We start from the raw sequence: 18,294 nt of genomic DNA, 5'->3' as shown, positions 1-18,294 counted from the left end.
GGAAATGTTTTTTTGTTGTTGTTTGTTACCTCAAAATTTCTGATTACTGTTAAAAAAAAGTTTAGAACACTTGTAATTAAAATAGCTAAATAAATCAATAAATGGTTCTTTAGAAACCTTTCATCTGTAAATTAAAACCACCTGTTATTTCATATTAGATAATTTCTTGTTTAACATAAGGAACCTCAGACATTTATTTTTAGACAAATAAAATAACATGGAAACTTGTATATTTTTTAAGTCTGGTAGATTATTTATATCTCATTTCAACCAGAAAAACAAACACTAAATAAATACAAATGTTTATTATAAATGCAAAAGGAAATAATTTAACAATGACTGCAGTGTGATTGTAAAGTAGGATTTCTGTGACATAAACCTCATGATGAATTTTTTTATAGTCATTTAAACTTGTAATTTCGTCAAAATATGTAATTGCCTTTAATGTTATCAGGACAGAGTCATTTCTAAAATATGAATTTGAGCACAATAAGTGGAGAGCTTCTACTTGTGCAAATGTCTTTTGACTTTGATTCGTGGACATTTTTAATGATCCGTTCATTTATTGTTAAAATATAAAATGAAACAGCTTTTTTAAAAATAATAAAATAGTTGCTGTTCAAAGAGCCTTTTATTTAGAAGCAGGTGATGTTCTGCTGGATTCTCTGGACCAGATGAAGGTCTCTTCTGCAGTTTTTAACTCTGGTGGTGTTGCTGAAAAGCAGAGATGTTTTCTTTCGACTGGACTTCGCGGTGTTCAGCTCATCAATGGAAGTTTTGTTGTCTGCACAGCAAATGTTGCTGATTGGAACAAATAAAAATATTTCTTTAAATATAAAGAAACACTAAACAGTTTATACATTTAAAAAAGGGGGGAAAATGGCAAAAAATGATGGAAAAAACTCCCGAAAAAATAAGTTATTTAAAGTTGAGCTTTTGTTGTGTCTGAAAAAAGCTGTAGCTTTATTTGGTAAAAATAAAAAAGACTGAACCATCTACAAATTAAAGTGTTCACTTAGATCAACTGTGCTAAAAGGCTAAGCTAACGTTAGCCGATCATTAAACCTTCACAGTTCAGTAAACGTCACGTTTTATTTTTACATTATTCTCACCTCGATAAAGCTGCAGAACTAAACTCCGTTGGGCAAACTGGGACTTCGCATATATCCAAAAAGTGGGAGATTTCGGACTGAGTGGGTTTGCTCCATCACCCGGGCGGCCTGGATCGCTCTGCCCAGTGATGATGCCTGAAGGCCGGCTTCTCCGTGCAGGTCGGCCCGCTGTCACGGTTCGATCGATATCCCACCAAGTCGTTGGTCCCTTCTCGGTTGGCGTCACTCCGAAAAGTAGCTGAAAAAAGCAGGGTGATGGGAGAATCATTCTACTGCTGTTTTTTAAAGGTTTTTTTTTTTTTGTGGTTCAGGCGACCGAAGTTCAAGACGGCGATTGCTGAACTTTTTTCAGATTGTGGAAACAGCCAGAGTGTGACGTAACAATCTCTGCCCCCTTGCCGCTTCCGAAGCGATGCGTCTGACGTCACGACGCGTTGGAAACGCACCGCCCTCTGCCGCACTGACAAGCGCAACCCTCAACCTATCAAATCCCTTGAACACAGACACACGCCATATCCGTTTGTTTTAAAATTAATTACTTTAGTTAATTAATTTGGTTTATTTGTTAAATACGTGATATTATTGAATAACTAATATTTTGCTATATTTTCCAGTATTTCTTTTTCTTTCTTTTTATTTTTTTGATAACTCTAACATCCGAGGAGGCAAGGTTGATGACGTGAGGGGGCGTCACCCCCAAACGCCTCCTCATGGCGCCGGCTATGTCAGGAACTTGGAATGGCAGCAAAGGTCTGTAACAAAGAAGCAAACCACAGAATATAACACAAGAGAGCTGGAAGATGTGATACAATCTGATACAAGCTGATACAGATACTGTTTGTATTTCTTAGCCATTGATCTAAATTTACTCCATATTCAGTGACAGCAGTGTTCACGTATCCAAGTCCTGACTTGTCTAAAGCAAACTGGTTGTAAAAGTGATGATTTGAACAATATATTTTATTTACTTTGTCTAGTTACTTATGGCCTCTGAAATTTGTGGGACCTCTGAAATTCGTGATGGTGTACAGAGACAAAGTCACACTTATTTTGCAACACTTATGTGCAGTATGTCCTCATGAATGTGTGTCTCTTTCAGCATGTGGACTTGTGGTCTTTTGACGTGTTTGAATTGAATGACATCAGCGGAGACCATGCACTGAAATTTGTTCTGTATGAACTGCTCACCAGATATGACTTGCTCAATCATTTCAAGGTACGTGAATCAACAGAGGCTCTACATTATCTAATAGTTTAATTCATGCTGATATGTCATCTGACACAAGCTTTTTAATTTTATAACTAAGTGGTACTCAAGTCCTGTTTACACTGGGGGTTAAAATGCAATTTTGGACAATTTTGCCAGAGGTAGAGGGCAGAGACAAATCGCTGTTCACACTTGTGCCTATTTGCAAGGTGTCCAGCTGACCACTTGTATTCAGAAATTGTTACTGCCTGTGTGGCTTCTTTTAGAAGGTCAAAGTTTTAAGTAAATCAGACAAGTGACACATTTGGTTTGACGTAAAAATGTTGCTTTCTCCTTCGGGACGTATTTGAATTTATACTATAAAAGATAGGCATGTGGTCAACTGCATCCTGAACCAGTGGTGGGCACAGTTCCACCAGTCCGCTAATTAGCGAAGCTAAGTTTTTGCTAGTGGATTAGCTTTTCAGCTAACTTCAAAATCAGTCAGCAGACCAATTAGCATCTGCTAAATTTAGTTCCGCTAACTTTCAATCCACTGTTTTATTTTTGCTGGCATAGTTAATAAAGCTGAATGAACAAAAATGTTTGTAAACCCTAAAATCATACATGTTAGTTCCTGTCTGTTACATGTTTTGCAGCAGTCACGCAGCTGTGAGGAGCTAAGCTCACACTTTCCCAGCAGAAGGAGCCTGGCTGCTAGGCTGCTACAAAAAAGTCATTTACATTCAACATACAGTGCCCCAGACGTGCAGCAGCAGACATCAAAAGCACGGCAGTTTTCACTTATGGTTTGATTTATAAACAAAACTAATTCCAGACAGTTTATTGACATTAATGTCAATGCTGTCATTTTTAGAAAGTGAAAATATTGCAAATATCTTTTAGTTTTAAATTAATGTGATCATTCTGAAGGTTTGAGCTTTACCACATTAGCATTACCAAAAGGCATTATGGGAAAATGAGCCTCCTCTCATCACTGGTTGGTTGGTTAATTAATTTGTTAAAACCAATACAAATTACTGTAATGTGTACATTTTTTACAAATAAATGTGTATTTGTAAATGTGTCATCTTTTCATTTGTAAAAAAAATGCCATATGCAAAACCCAAAATTCTGTTTAAGTGTGTGATTCTGCACAATTCTGCAACTATGTGATCAATGGTCACTATTCACACTCCCATCCAGTAGATGGCAGTGTTCTATGCATTGTGAATCATTGTTCGGAAAAATGCCTTTTTTTTGTGGTTTATCGGTTTAGCATTATACAACCTTTCAGTTAGTGGATTAGCGGTTATTGAAGCTAACTTTTTGCTTAGCTGTGCCCACCACTGTCCTGAACCAGCCACAGAAGTGACAACAGATTCAGCTGTGATCTGGGTGTTTGTACATGAAAGGTCCGGTGTTGGTGGCATTCCTTAAACACAATTTGGTTTTGGGTGTTCCCAAGGGGATCAAGACTCTGGTGTTCTGAAATAGGTGTATGGATTTTCACTAATTACTCAACAGACTGTTACTGCCACTGTTTGTTTGTGTTGCTGTTGCTGTCCTGGTATGTTGTATTGTGGGGGTTCTGCCTCTGTGGTGTTTCACAAATTACATTACCTCACTGTTATTACTGTCGTGTGTTGCTCGTCTGTCTTTATGTTGTTTTGGTGTTGAGCCCTCCTTGATAGACATTGTCTGTTAGCTTTAAATTAAACATTATAGGCCGATCAAGACGAGTAGGTGAAGGTCACACACGCACACCACGTTCACTCATGCACTACATGTTATTTGTCTTACAAGTTCAAATTGCATATATATTTAAATTTTAAAAACAGTTCTGCCAGTTTTGGCATATACCATCACTATATATGCAGACAGGTGAAAAAAAGAAGAATAGCACATGTCCATTTAGCTTGTTTGGCTTAATGAATATGCAGTTTGGAGCTTATCCACCCAAGTGCCAAACACTGCGGAAGGGAACATGGAAATAGTTGGAGTTTGGACACAAAATGTGACTCATCAAGGTCTAAAAGAAATTTACCAGGGGCTCATTATGTCTGTATTTTGCAAGTTTGAAACCTGATTGTGCTTGACAGACTGTTGTTCCAGTAGTATAGAAGATGTCTGCCTCCTTGTACACAGAATAAAGAAAAAAAATCATTCAGTGTAAAGGTTGGATATACAGTAAAGAGTTTAAAGGGTGTATCTCATTCCAGTCAACACAATCTTAAAAAAAAATTGTATACCAGATAATAATTTCTTCCAACTTGGGTACGTCCTGATGTAGCGTATAAAAGTAAAATAAGCCTGAGTGCATCTGAAAAAAGTATGACAGATTCATAGTCATTCTGATTCAGAATCATTATGTACCATCTGGAACAGAGTTGTAGCTGCCTGAAAATCACTCCACCAGTCTCCAGATACACACAAGGAATCTGGGTTGCTTTTTGCCTTTCTGTCATTTTGGCTTGTTGATGGCCTCAAATCATTCCGTCATGTTCCAGCAAATGAAAATGTGACGAATGCTAAGTACATGTCTTCATGCTAAGGCTTGATGCTCGCGACTGATGTACTCTGTGGAAAAAGAAAAAAAATTCACACATGCACAAGAAAGTTTCCTGCACATTCACCCTCCAAATGACAACTCACATGCTTCATTTGTTTTTGTTGGATAATGATACTTTTTGGATGCTCCTCGTCTACTGCTGTCAGAGTACTGAGTTGTCGTCCATGTTTTTTAGATGTAGATAAAGATGAGACTTTCATCTGTGTCCAGTAATTGATCTTATATGGCTGATTTATTTACGTCCACCAAAGACGTAATAAAATCATCTGCGTTTATTTATTAATTTGTCTGTCTGCCTGTTAGTGAGATTGCATCAAAACTACTGCATGTTTTTTGGTGAAAATTTACCACTGATTTACCACATACATATGGTTCCTGCTCCATGGAAGACTCCACTCAATTTTGTAGGTGATCCAGATCCAGTTTGGTGGACGTCAGAAATCTCCATTTGCTCTTGTTTATTTATTTGTCTGTCTGTCTGTTAGCAGGATTACGTCAAAGCTACTGCATGGATTTTGACAAAATATTCACCACAGATAGATATTAGGCCATGGAAAACTCTATTAAATTTTTGAGGTGATCTGGATCCAGATTCTGGCTCAGGATTTCACTTTTTATAGGTTTTGAAGGGTTACATCAAAACTACTTCACAGATTCTTAGCAAATTTCCACCACAGATAGATATTAGGGAATGGAATACTCCACTGAATTTTGGAGGTGATCCAGATCCAGATCCAGATTCTGGATCAAAATCTCACTTTATATAGGATTTAAAGGATTACATCAAAACTACTTCACAGATTCTCACTAAATATGCACCACAGATAGATATTAGGGTGTGGAAGGCTCCACTGATGTTTGGAGGTGATCTGGATCTGGATTGACAGATGTCAGAAATCTCTGATTACTCTTGTTTAATGTTGTGCTTATGGCCATTAACGTGTGCAAAACCCTCATTTACATACTGCTGTCCATGTCACTCTACAGCCTGCTATCAACTGTGCATTTACTCTTAGTAAATCACTCTCAAAAATGTCAGTCCAATATGCAAAAGTTTGGATTGTCCACGCAATGTAGCACTCTTTATTTGGGATCTTACTAAATTGGGCTCATAGCCTTTGGAAACAAATCATTTTACAACAGTGCCAGTTTTAAAATGTCAAGTCTTCAATAGTCAATTTCATGACTGTTCCGATGCCCATTAAAACTGTCAGGAAGATAACCAAGCCCACAGTAATTACATGAAGTCCAAAAATTCCTTTAATGAAGTAATACATAATTATAAATAGAAAAGACAGCTTAGTAGGATGGATTTTGTGCAAACTGGTATCAGGGCATTTCCCCCTTAGTCTTCCCTCCCCTTCCTGTCTTTCCCCCCTAGGTCATATCACCTCCAGCACTTTTCACCTCCGGTCATTGGTATGCAGGGTTAAGCAGCGTACCAATGATCACCACCCAGTACCCCAGCACATTGGAGACCTTCAGTTGCCTCTGCATTACAGGGAGACAACCACCAGCCAGCCTTTTCTTCTTCACAACAGCAGCATATCTCCTTGCACAGGCTAATCATTGGTTGGTTAAATATAACTTTCAAATTGTGCCTGAATTATTTTTTTCCAACTCTACACAATCCACACTTTCATTAATGGACAGGTTATCCTTTGCATCTATGATCTGCTTCTGAACAAACAGGAAGGAACTTATAATTCCCTATTCACAGCACTCAAGCAGGCAGAAGGAACCTTAAATCCAGTTCCGACCTTGATGACTTTTGAGCAGGCAGCCCTCAATGCAGATTGCACCACCTTCCCAGAAGCAGAGCTACAAGGGTGCCTTTACCACTTGGCCCACTGTGTGTACCATCGAGTGCAGTTGCAAGGGCTCCAGGAGAGATATGTTGCTGACGCCGAGCTCTCCCTTCCAATCAGGATATTGCCTGCTCTTTTGCCTTTGTGCCACCAGAAGATATGGTTACTTCACTTAAGCAGATTCAGGAGGGATTGCCTAAAGAGCTCCAGCCTGTCGTCGACTACTTTGAGGACAACTTCATTGGTCACCCAAGTCAGCGAAACTGCAGAGGTCCAGTTTTTGACCCCGCTATCTGGAATATATCAGCCAGAATACAGGAAGGGCTGCCATGCACAAACAACAGAGTATAAGGCTGGCACTGCGGCATGGCTACTTGTGTTGGCTGTCACCACCCGAACATCTGGGTGTTCTTGGATATGAAAGAAGGAACGCGCAATGAACAGAGTCATTGTCCAGCAGTTGGGAGCTGGCGAGCTTGCCCCACCACAATGCCAAGTGTACCGGGACATCACCTGCAGAATTCAAACCATTGTGGCAAACATGGAATTCCTCCATGGTATTGCCCACAATTTGCAGCTGTAGACAATATCCTAAAAAATTTATATTTTGCATATTTGAAAAGACTGATTGATACAACAGTTTACATGCCAAATTATCAAATAGCAATGTCAATTTTTCATGCTTGTTTTTGTTTGGGGGGGGGGGGTGACCAGGGGGGACATGACTCGGTGGGAAATGCCCAGAACTATGAAAACTATGTATGTAAAGATTCCAAAATCCAGTCTGGGATAATAATGAGCAAATGGTATTTCTAAGTCACAAGAAGATTTAAGGGTTGAGAAAGCCCAATGGTTATTTACAAGTCTAGAAGAAAACAAGACTACAGTGACTGAGTACTTGGATGTGTAACAGAACACACAAGAAATGATCACTGGTCATGTTTTTACTGGGTGCCTGCAGAAAGCAGAACAGCAGGAGATGTTGTCAAGATGGTGTGTTTGTGAACATAGAACTCAAAGACATCAATACATTGCAAATTAGTGAAGTGTTCATTTACTGTTAGCCACAACTGAGAGCACATGTTTTAACCACAGATTATTGATGTCAGTATGTGTTCCTGCTTTCTTCTGTTGGTTCTTGGCTAGGTTCCTGTATCAACTCTCATGTCATTTGTGGAGTCGCTGGAGGTGGGATACAGTAAACATAAGAATCCATACCATAACCTGATGCATGCTGCTGATGTCACACAGACTATCCACTACATGCTCCTGAAGACCGGCATGGCTGTAAGTCCTGCCTTTGGTTAACATCAGTTCATTGCAATGTCATAGAGTGTGTGCAGAATTAAAGGAAATACAGTAGTGTTCAGAATAATAGTAGTGCTATGTGACTAAAAAGATTAATCCAGGTTTTGCGTATATTTCTTATTGTTACATGGGAAACAAGGTACCAGTAGATTCAGCAGATTCTCACAAATCCAACAAGACCAAGCATTCATGATATGCACACTCTTAAGGCTATGAAATTGGGCTATTAGTAAAAAAAAAAAGTAGAAAAGGGGGTGTTCACAATAATAGTAGTGTAGCATTCAGTCAGTGAGTTCGTCAATTTTGTGGAACAAACAGGTGTGAATCAGGTGTCCCCTATGTAAGGATGAAGCCAGCACCTGTTGAACATGCTTTTCTCTTTGAAAGCCTGAGGAAAATGGGACGTCCAAGACATTGTTCAGAAGAACAGCGTAGTTTGATTAAAAAGTTGATTGGACAGGGGAAAAGTTATAGGCAGGTGCAAAAAAATATAGGCTGTTCATCTAAAATGATCTCCAATGCTGTAAAATGGACAAAAAAAAAACAGAGACGTGTGGAAGAAAATGGAAAACAACCATCAAAATCGATAGAAGAATAACCAGAATGGCAAAGGCTCACCCATTGATAGTAGTTTTCTCTGGGCCCCTCCCCAATCGGACCGGGAGTGACATGTTTAGCCGCATGTTCTCCTTGAATTGCTGGCTGTCTGAGTGGTGTCCAAAAAATGAGGTGGGCTTCATAGATAATTGGCAAAGCTTCTGGGGAAAACCTGGTCTTGTTAGAAGAGACGGCATCCATCCCACTTTGGATGGAGCAGCTCTCATTTCTAGAAATCTGGCCAATTTTCTTAAATCCTCCAAACCGTGACTATCCAGGGTTGGGACCAGGAAGCAGAGTTGTAGTCTTACACACCTCTCTGCAGCTTCTCTCCCCCTGCCATCCCCTCATTACCCCATCCCCGTAGAGACGGTGTCTGCTCCCAGACCACCATTAACCAGCAAAAACCTATTTAAGCATAAAAATTCAAAAAGAAAAAATAATATAGCACCTTCAACTGCACCACAGACTAAAACAGTTAAATGTGGTCTATTAAACATTAGGTCTCTCTCTTCTAAGTCCCTGTTGGTAAATGATATAATAATTGATCAACATATTGATTTATTCTGCCTTACAGAAACCTGGTTACAGCAGGATGAATATGTTAGTTTAAATGAGTCAACACCCCCGAGTCACACTAACTGTCAGAATGCTCGTAGCACGGGCCGGGGCGGAGGATTAGCAGCAATCTTCCATTCCAGCTTATTAATTAATCAAAAACCCAGACAGAGCTTTAATTCATTTGAAAGCTTGACTCTTAGTCTTGTCCATCCAAATTGGAAGTCCCAAAAACCAGTTTTATTTGTTATTATCTATCGTCCACCTGGTCGTTACTGTGAGTTTCTCTGTGAATTTTCAGACCTTTTGTCTGACTTAGTGCTTAGCTCAGATAAGATAATTATAGTGGGCGATTTTAACATCCACACAGATGCTGAGAATGACAGCCTCAACACTGCATTTAATCTATTATTAGACTCTATTGGCTTTGCTCAAAATGTAAATGAGTCCACCCACCACTTTAATCATATCTTAGATCTTGTTCTGACTTATGGTATGGAAATAGAAGACTTAACAGTATTCTCTGAAAACTCCCTTCTGTCTGATCATTTCTTAATAACATTTACATTTACTCTGATGGACTACCCAGCAGTGGGGAATAAGTTTCATTACACTAGAAGTCTTTCAGAAAGCGCTGTAACTAGGTTTAAGGATATGATTCCTTCTTTATGTTCTCTAATGCCATATACCAACACAGTGCAGAGTAGCTACCTAAACTCTGTAAGTGAGATAGAGTATCTCGTCAATAGTTTTACATCCTCATTGAAGACAACTTTGGATGCTGTAGCTCCTCTGAAAAAGAGAGCTTTAAATCAGAAGTGCCTGACTCCGTGGTATAACTCACAAACTCGTAGCTTAAAGCAGATAACCCGTAAGTTGGAGAGGAAATGGCGTCTCACTAATTTAGAAGATCTTCACTTAGCCTGGAAAAAGAGTCTGTTGCTCTATAAAAAAGCCCTCCGTAAAGCTAGGACATCTTTCTACTCATCACTAATTGAAGAAAATAAGAACAACCCCAGGTTTCTTTTCAGCACTGTAGCCAGGCTGACAAAGAGTCAGAGCTCTATTGAGCTGAGTATTCCATTAACTTTAACTAGTAATGACTTCATGACTTTCTTTGCTAACAAAATTTTAACTATTAGAGAAAAAATTACTCATAACCATCCCAAAGACGTATCGTTATCTTTGGCTGCTTTCAGTGATGCCGGTATTTGGTTAGACTCTTTCTCTCCGATTGTTCTGTCTGAGTTATTTTCATTAGTTACTTCATCCAAACCATCAACATGTTTATTACCCTTACCAAAAAGTAGCATATGCAAGTATGTTTCAAGTATACTTCGAGTTTACTTTTTATATACTTATCAGTACGATTTTTTGGTAAGGGTAGACCCCATTCCTACCAGGCTGCTCAAGGAAGCCCTACCATTATTTAATGCTTCGATCTTAAATATGATCAATCTATCTTTGTTAGTTGGCTATGTACCACAGGCTTTTAAGGTGGCAGTAATTAAACCATTACTTAAAAAGCCATCACTTGACCCAGCTATCTTAGCTAATTATAGGCCAATCTCCAACCTTCCTTTTCTCTCAAAAATTCTTGAAAGGGTAGTTGTAAAACAGCTAACTGATCATCTGCAGAGGAATGGTCTATTTGAAGAGTTTCAGTCAGGTTTTAGAATTCATCATAGTACAGAAACAGCATTAGTGAAGTTTACAAATGATCTTCTTATGGCCTCGGACAGTGGACTCATCTCTGTGCTTGTCCTGTTAGACCTCAGTGCTGCTTTTGATACTGTTGACCATAAAATTTTATTACAGAGATTAGAGCATGCCATAGGTATTAAAGGCACTGCGCTGCGGTGGTTTGAATCATATTTGTCTAATAGATTACAATTTGTTCATGTAAATGGGGAATCTTCTTCACAGACTAAAGTTAATTATGGAGTTCCACAAGGTTCTGTGCTAGGACCAATTTTATTCACTTTATACATGCTTCCCTTAGGCAGTATTATTAGACGGTATTGCTTAAATTTTCATTGTTACACAGATGATACCCAGCTTTATCTATCCATGAAGCCAGAGGACACACACCAATTAGCTAAACTGCAGGATTGTCTTACAGACATAAAGACATGGCTGACCTCTAATTTCCTGCTTTTAAACTCAAATAAAACTGAAGTTATTGTACTTGGCCCCACAAATCTTAGAAACATGGTGTCTAACCAGATCCTTACTCTGGATGGCATTACCCTGACCTCTAGTAACACTGTGAGAAATCTTGGAGTCATTTTTGATCAGGATATGTCTGTCATTCAAAGCGCATATTAAACAAATATGTAGGACTGCTTTTTTGCATTTACGCAATATCTCTAAAATTAGAAAGGTCTTGTCTCAGAGTGATGCTGAAAAAGTAATTCATGCATTTATTTCCTCTAGGCTGGACTATTGTAATTCATTATTATCAGGTTGTCCTAAAAGTTCCCTAAAAAGCCTTCAGTTAATTCAAAATGCTGCAGCTAGAGTACTAACGGGGACTAGAAGGAGAGAGCATATCTCACCCATATTGGCCTCTCTTCATTGGCTTCCTGTTAATTCTAGAATAGAATTTAAAATTCTTCTTCTTACTTATAAGGTTTTGAATAATCAGGTCCCATCGTATCTTAGGGACCTCGTAGTACCATATCACCCCAATAGAGCGCTTCGCTCTCAGACTGCAGGCTTACTTGTAGTTCCTAGGGTTTGTAAGAGTAGAATGGGAGGCAGAGCCTTCAGCTTTCAGGCTCCTCTCCTGTGGAACCAGCTCCCAATTCAGATCAGGGAGACAGACACCCTCTCTACTTTTAAGATTAGGCTTAAAACTTTCCTTTTTGCTAAAGCTTATAGTTAGGGCTGGATCGGGTGACCCTGAACCATCCCTTAGTTATGCTGCTATAGACGTAGACTGCTGGGGGGTTCCCATGATGCACTGTTTCTTTCTCTTTTTGCTCTGTATGCACCACTCTGCATTTAATCATTAGTGATCGATCTCTGCTCCCCTCCACAGCATGTCTTTTTCCTGGTTCTCTCCCTCAGCCCCAACCAGTCCCAGCAGAAGACTGCCCCTCCCTGAGCCTGGTTCTGCTGGAGGTTTCTTCCTGTTAAAAGGGAGTTTGTCCTTCCCACTGTAGCCAAGTGCTTGCTCACAGGGGGTCGTTTTGACCGTTGGGGTTTTACATAATTATTGTATGGCCTTGCCTTACAATATAAAGAGCCTTGGGGCAACTGTTTGTTGTGATTTGGCGCTATAAAAAAAAAAATGATTGATTGATCAGCTCCAGGATGATCAAAGACAGTCTGGAGTTACCTGTACGTGCTGTGACAATTAGAAGACACCTGTGTGAAGCTAATTTATTTGCAAGAATCCCCTGCAAAGTCCCTCTGTTAAATAAAAGACATGTGCAGAAGAGGTTACAATTTGCCAAAGAACACATCAACTGGCCTAAAGAGAAATGGAGGAATATTTTGTGGACTGATGAGAGTAAAATAGTTCTCTTTGGGTCCAAGGGCCGCAGACAGTTTGTGAGATGACCCCCAAAATCTGAATTCAAGCCACAGTTCACAGTGAAGACAGTGAAGTATGGTGGTGCAAGCATCATGATATGGTCATGTTTCTCCTACTATGGTGTTGGGCCTATATATCGCATACCAGGTATCATGGATCAGTTTGGATATGTCAAAATACTTGAAGAGGTCATGTTGCCTTATGCTGAAGAGGACATGCCCTTGAAATGGGTGTTTCAACAAAACAAAGCCCCCAAGCACACTAGTAACCAAGCAAAATCATGGTTCCAAACCAACAAAATTAATGCCTCGCAAATGTGAAAAAATCATGAAAAACTGTGGTTATACAACTAAATACTAGTTTAGTGTTTCACAGGATTGCTAAAAAAGCAGTTTGAACATAATAGTTTTGAGTTTGTAGCATCAACAGCAGATGCTACTATTATTGTGAACACCCCCTTTTCTACTTTTTTTACTAATAGCCCAATTTCATAGCCTTAAGAGTGTGCATATCATGAATGCTTGGTCTTGTTGGATTTGTGAGAATCTACTGAATCTACTGGTACCTTGTTTCCCATGTAACAATAAGAAATATACTCAAAACCTGGATTAATCTTTTAGTCACATAGCACTACTATTATTCTGAACACTACTGTAAGAGTTGACAAGCTTATTCAAAACATTGTTAGTAATCAAGCATCTGAATGCTCTGCATCCAGAATGTATTCACACTGCTTCACTTTTTCCACATTCCACAATCCACATTTATTCCAAAACTCAAAATTCTACTCACAACACCTCATAATGACAACATGAAAAAAGCTTTTTTTTCTAAATTTTGCATATTTACTAAAATGAAAAAAAAAAAAGTAAGACATCACATGCACATAAGTATTCACACCCTTTGCTCAGTACTTTGTTGATGCACCTTTGGCAGCAGTTAAGCCTCAAGTCTTCTTGAATATGATGCCACGAGCTTGCTGCACCTATTTTTGGGCAAGTTTTCCCATTCTTCTTTACAGCACCCCTCAAGCTCCATCAGGTTGGATAGGGAGCGTCGGTGCACAGCCATTTTCAGATCTCTCCAGGGGTGTTAATTTGGTTTCAGGTCTGGGCTCTGGCTGGGCCACACAAGGACATTCACAGAGTTGTCCTGAAGCCATCTTGGCTGTGTGCTTAGGGTCATTGTCCTGCTGAAAGGTGAACGGTCGCCCCTCTCTGTGGTGAAGAGCGCTCTCATCTGGATTGTGGTGACAAAAGACCAAGCAGTTTAACCCATACTTCTCTATTCTTGGCCATGGATAGGTGTGTAAATAGACTGTTAAATCGAGAACCTCACCTCCTGGCCCCACTCATTCTTCACCACAGCAGTGTTCACCAGACATGTCCCCATTCCATTTATCAAACTCACATTTCATCTTAGCCCACTCATGAACAAGACCAGGAGATCTTTGAACTCCTCCACATGGGGCAATAACTCTCCCCTGACCCAGTGGAACTAATCCACTCTTTTCAGAGGGTTATTGGTGTCAGATTTGAAGGTGTTGATCCTCATCCATGTCCCTTCACATGAACCCAACAGAAGCGCATCAACCACATAAAGCAGAAATGCAATTCACAATTCATTAATCTGGACACCCTCCAATCCCAAAATGGAATTCAAGGAATTGCCTTTTTCACAAATTTATTTTGGAAGGACCAAAGGTGAGTGAATGGGGCAACCATTAAGCAAATTTTGAAAATCCACCATGTGCCCAAAATAGTATCAAAGCAACACTTGCAAAGTACTTTGTAATTGTGGACAAGTGTGTACAAATTTTCACTCTCCAAGACTTTACTGAGCAAGTTCATCACTGCAACTGCTTCTTCTGTAATATGCTTATTGACGAGGCCTCTACCCACTGAGATCTGACAGTGACCATCAAAATGATGCTCACTGAATGCACATGCTGATGTTGATGAGAGTTCTATTCAGTCTGTTCTGACTTTTGCAAAGTATTTTACTTGATTGGTGCGGGTCACAGAGCATTCTCTTATCGTGCCCCTGTTCTTTGGAATTGTCTCCCTGCATCAATAAAACAATCAGATTCTGTGGAGACTATCAAGTCCAGACTTAAGACGCACTTCTTTTCCCTTTCTAGCATATTGGTTCAGTTTTGTTTTATGCTTTTTAAGAGAGAAAACTGAGACCTTATGTCAAAAACTGATTTATGGCCCTGTCCGCCAATCAGAATAGACTATGTCACTAAGCCCCGCCCCTAACCCCGCCCCGTATGATGTCACAGCCAATCAGAATCGATTATGTCACTATGTCCCGCCCCTAAGCCCTCCCCTAGTCCTGTCTCCAAGCTCCGCCCCTAACTCATCCCCTAACTCTGCCCCCAAGCTCCACCCCTAACCCCGCCCCTAGCACATCCCCTAACCCCGCCCCAAGCACCGCCTCCAAGTCCTGCCTCCAAGCCCTACCTCCCCTCCCACCCGGGTCTAATATTTTAATGTCATTTTATTTCATGAATTAAAGAACGATTAAAAAAATACCTAGATCTTTTTTAATGTATTAAAGAATTAACTAATTCTGAAATAATTAAACATAAATCAGTGTCTAATATTTAATACCCCTTTAATATTTTTTAATTCTTAAATTAAAGTGCGTCCTTTTATGGTTTTTAATGCCTCAATTAAAGAAGGATTAAAAAATACCTGTATCTTTTGCACAATTATGGGAGGTTTTCTTCAATTTAGAGATTAAACACGAATATTTTAATACCCCTTTAATATTTTTTAATTCTTAAATTAATGCGTCTCCTTTTCTGTTTAGGGTTAAAAATAACCGTCTCTCAGCTGTAACGGCTGTAAGTCTTTGCAGCAAGACGGTCAAATACCCACGCATAGAGCTCCTCACGGAAACATGACCCCACGGCTGTAATACCTGTTGCAGACGCTAGCTGTGTGTGTGTGTGTGTTTCGGAGGTGTGTGTGTGTGTGTGTGTGTGTGTGTGTGTGTGTGACCTGCGCAGCGGGGGTGTCATGGCGGATGGTCTTTTATAACATAGTAGAGAAGCTTGAATCTTTGGTTGAAGCTTGAATGTTTTATTACATCTGATTTCCTGATGACGGGGTTGTTCGCTGGGCTTGTTTGAAGACGGAAAAACAAAGCTTATTCTTAGTCACGGTAGATGCAGTTTCTTTTAAGATATTACCTGGTCGATCAGCGGCTGTGGGACACCCGCTGATCGGAGATGCTGCCCGAGGTGATGAAGGTGGAAAAAACAAAGTTTCTTCTCAGTCACGCCAGATGGTGTTTTTATTCATCCGAGGCGTTGAATTAAGCCCCGCGGGCCGAAGACAGGGTTTAAAATCCCCTTTTCGATGACAGAGTGACATACAGCATCCAGCATGGCGAGACGAACTCCGATCCTCCGTTACATCTGTGAGATGCCCGTGAACATCACCATGATGACAGAGGGCTCACTCGCTCCAAAAAAAGTGAGGATGTACATCAGCCGCTTGAGTCAGCCGATACCGGAGGAAGATTTGACGTACGGCCTGGAGGGGCCCGAACGTTTAACCTACACGTTCGATCCGTATTTTGCCCAAGTAAGTTTCTTCACTCTGGCTGAGGGTGAGACTGCCACTTGAGGAACCCCGCGGGTGGCGCTTACTTCCGCCGACTGGGGAGTGTTCTCCGCGGCTGCAGGGTCGATGATTCGTGACACGGTCAACCCTGAGCCTCCAGGAGATCGGACGTCGGAAAAGAGGAAAACTCACTTCCAACTCACCTGGCTCAGCCCCCAGGGGCCGCGCTATAGGGTGATATTTCAGCGGGGACCTGCTGACACTGACTCTGAGGGTGAAATTAAATTGGAGAGAGTTAGTGCCAGCGGCCGCGTCAGATCCGTCACAGCCGCGGCTGAGAGCTGGGACGAGTTGTTCAACACCTGCAACGAGAGGATTACAGGCCTTTTTACAAGGTGTCTGGCCTGGAGGGACGTGATCGAAGTCCGAAAAAACTTGGCCCCTCTTTTTACACTCAACAAAAATATAAACGCAACACTTTTGGTTTTGCTCCCATTTTGTATGAGATGAACTCAAAGATCTAAAACTTTTTCCACATACACAACATCACCATTTCCCTCAAATATTGTTCAGAAACCAGTCTAAATCTGTGATAGTGAGCACTTCTCCTTTGCTGATATAATCCATCCCACCTCACAGGTGTGCCATATCAAGATGCTGATTAGACACCATGATTAGTGCACAGGTGTGCCTTAGACTGCCCACAATAAAAGGCCACTCTGAAAGGTGCAGTTTTGTTTTATTGGGGGGGGGGGGGGGGATACCAGACAGTATCTGGTGTGACCACCATTTGCCTCATGGAGTGCAACACATCTCCTTCGCATAGAGTTGATCAGGTTGTCAATTGTGGCCTGTGGAATGTTGGTCCACTCCTCTTCAATCGCTGTGCGAAGTTGCTGGATATTGGCAGGAACTGGTACATGCTGTCGTATACGCCGGTCCAGAGCATCCCAAACATGCTCAATGGGTGACATGTCCGGTGAGTATGCCGGCCATGCAAGAACTGGGACATTTTCAGCTTCCAAGAATTGTGTACAGATCCTTGCAACATGGGACCGTGCATTATCCTGCTGCAACATGAGGTGATGTTCTTGGATGTATGGCACAACAATGGGCCTCAGGATCGCATCACGGTATCTCTGTGCATTCAAAATGCCATCAATAAAATGCACCTGTGTTCTTCATCCATAACAGATGCCTGCCCATACCATAACCCCAACGCCACCATGGGCCACTCGATCCACAACATTGACATCAGAAAACCTCTCACCCACACGACGCCACACATGCTGTCTGCCATCTGCCCTGGACAGTGTGAACTGGGATTCATCCGTGAAGAGAACACCTCTGCAACGTGCCAAACGCCAGCGAATGTGAGCATTTGCCCACTCAAGTCAGTTACGACAACGAACTGGAGTCAGGTCGAGACCCAGATGAGGACGACGAGCATGCTGATGAGCTTCCCTGAGATGGTTTCTGACAGTTTGTGCAGAAATTCTGTGGTTATGCAAACCGATTGTTTCAGCAGCTGTCCAAGTGGTTGGTCTCAGACGATCTTGGAGGTGAACATGCTGGATGTGGAGGTCCTGGGCTGGTGTGGTTACACGTGGTCTGTGGTTGTGAGGCTGGTTGGATGTACTGCCAAATTCTCTGAAACGCCTTTGGAGACAGCTTATGGTAGAGAAATGAACATTCAATACACGAGCAACAGCTCTGGTTGACATTCCTGCTGTCAGCATGCCAATTGCACACTCCCTCAAATCTTGCGACATCTGTGGCATTGTGCTGTGTGATAAAACTGCACCTTTCAGAGTGGCCTTTTATTGTGGGCAGTCTAAGGCACACCTGTGCACTAATCATGGTGTCTAATCAGCATCTTGATATGGCACACCTGTGAGTTGGGATGGATTATCTCAGCAAAGGAGAAGTGCTCACTATCACAGATTTAGACTGGTTTATGAACAATATTTGAGGGAAATGGTGATATTGTGTATGTGAAAAAAGTTTTAGATCTTTGAGTTCATCTCATACAAAATG

At 40.9% G+C, this 18,294-nt stretch overlaps 1 protein-coding gene across 1 annotated transcript in view; it reads left to right on the top strand.

Moving 5' to 3' along the window:
- Window positions 1-18,294, top strand: part of LOC117509399 (calcium/calmodulin-dependent 3',5'-cyclic nucleotide phosphodiesterase 1C-like) — a 296,954-nt gene that overhangs the window by 169,388 nt on the left and 109,272 nt on the right. The window contains exon 8 of the mRNA XM_034169110.1: window positions 7,825-7,965. Coding sequence (XP_034025001.1) covers window positions 7,825-7,965 — 141 coding nt within the window. The remainder of the gene's footprint in view (window positions 1-7,824; window positions 7,966-18,294) is intronic.

This window comes from Thalassophryne amazonica, chromosome 1 (assembly GCF_902500255.1).
Source record: "Thalassophryne amazonica chromosome 1, fThaAma1.1, whole genome shotgun sequence".
Classification (NCBI taxonomy): Eukaryota; Metazoa; Chordata; class Actinopteri; order Batrachoidiformes; family Batrachoididae; genus Thalassophryne; species Thalassophryne amazonica.
The sequence above is the reverse complement of the archived record's forward strand: the minus strand, read 5'-3'. Positions and strand labels throughout refer to the sequence as shown.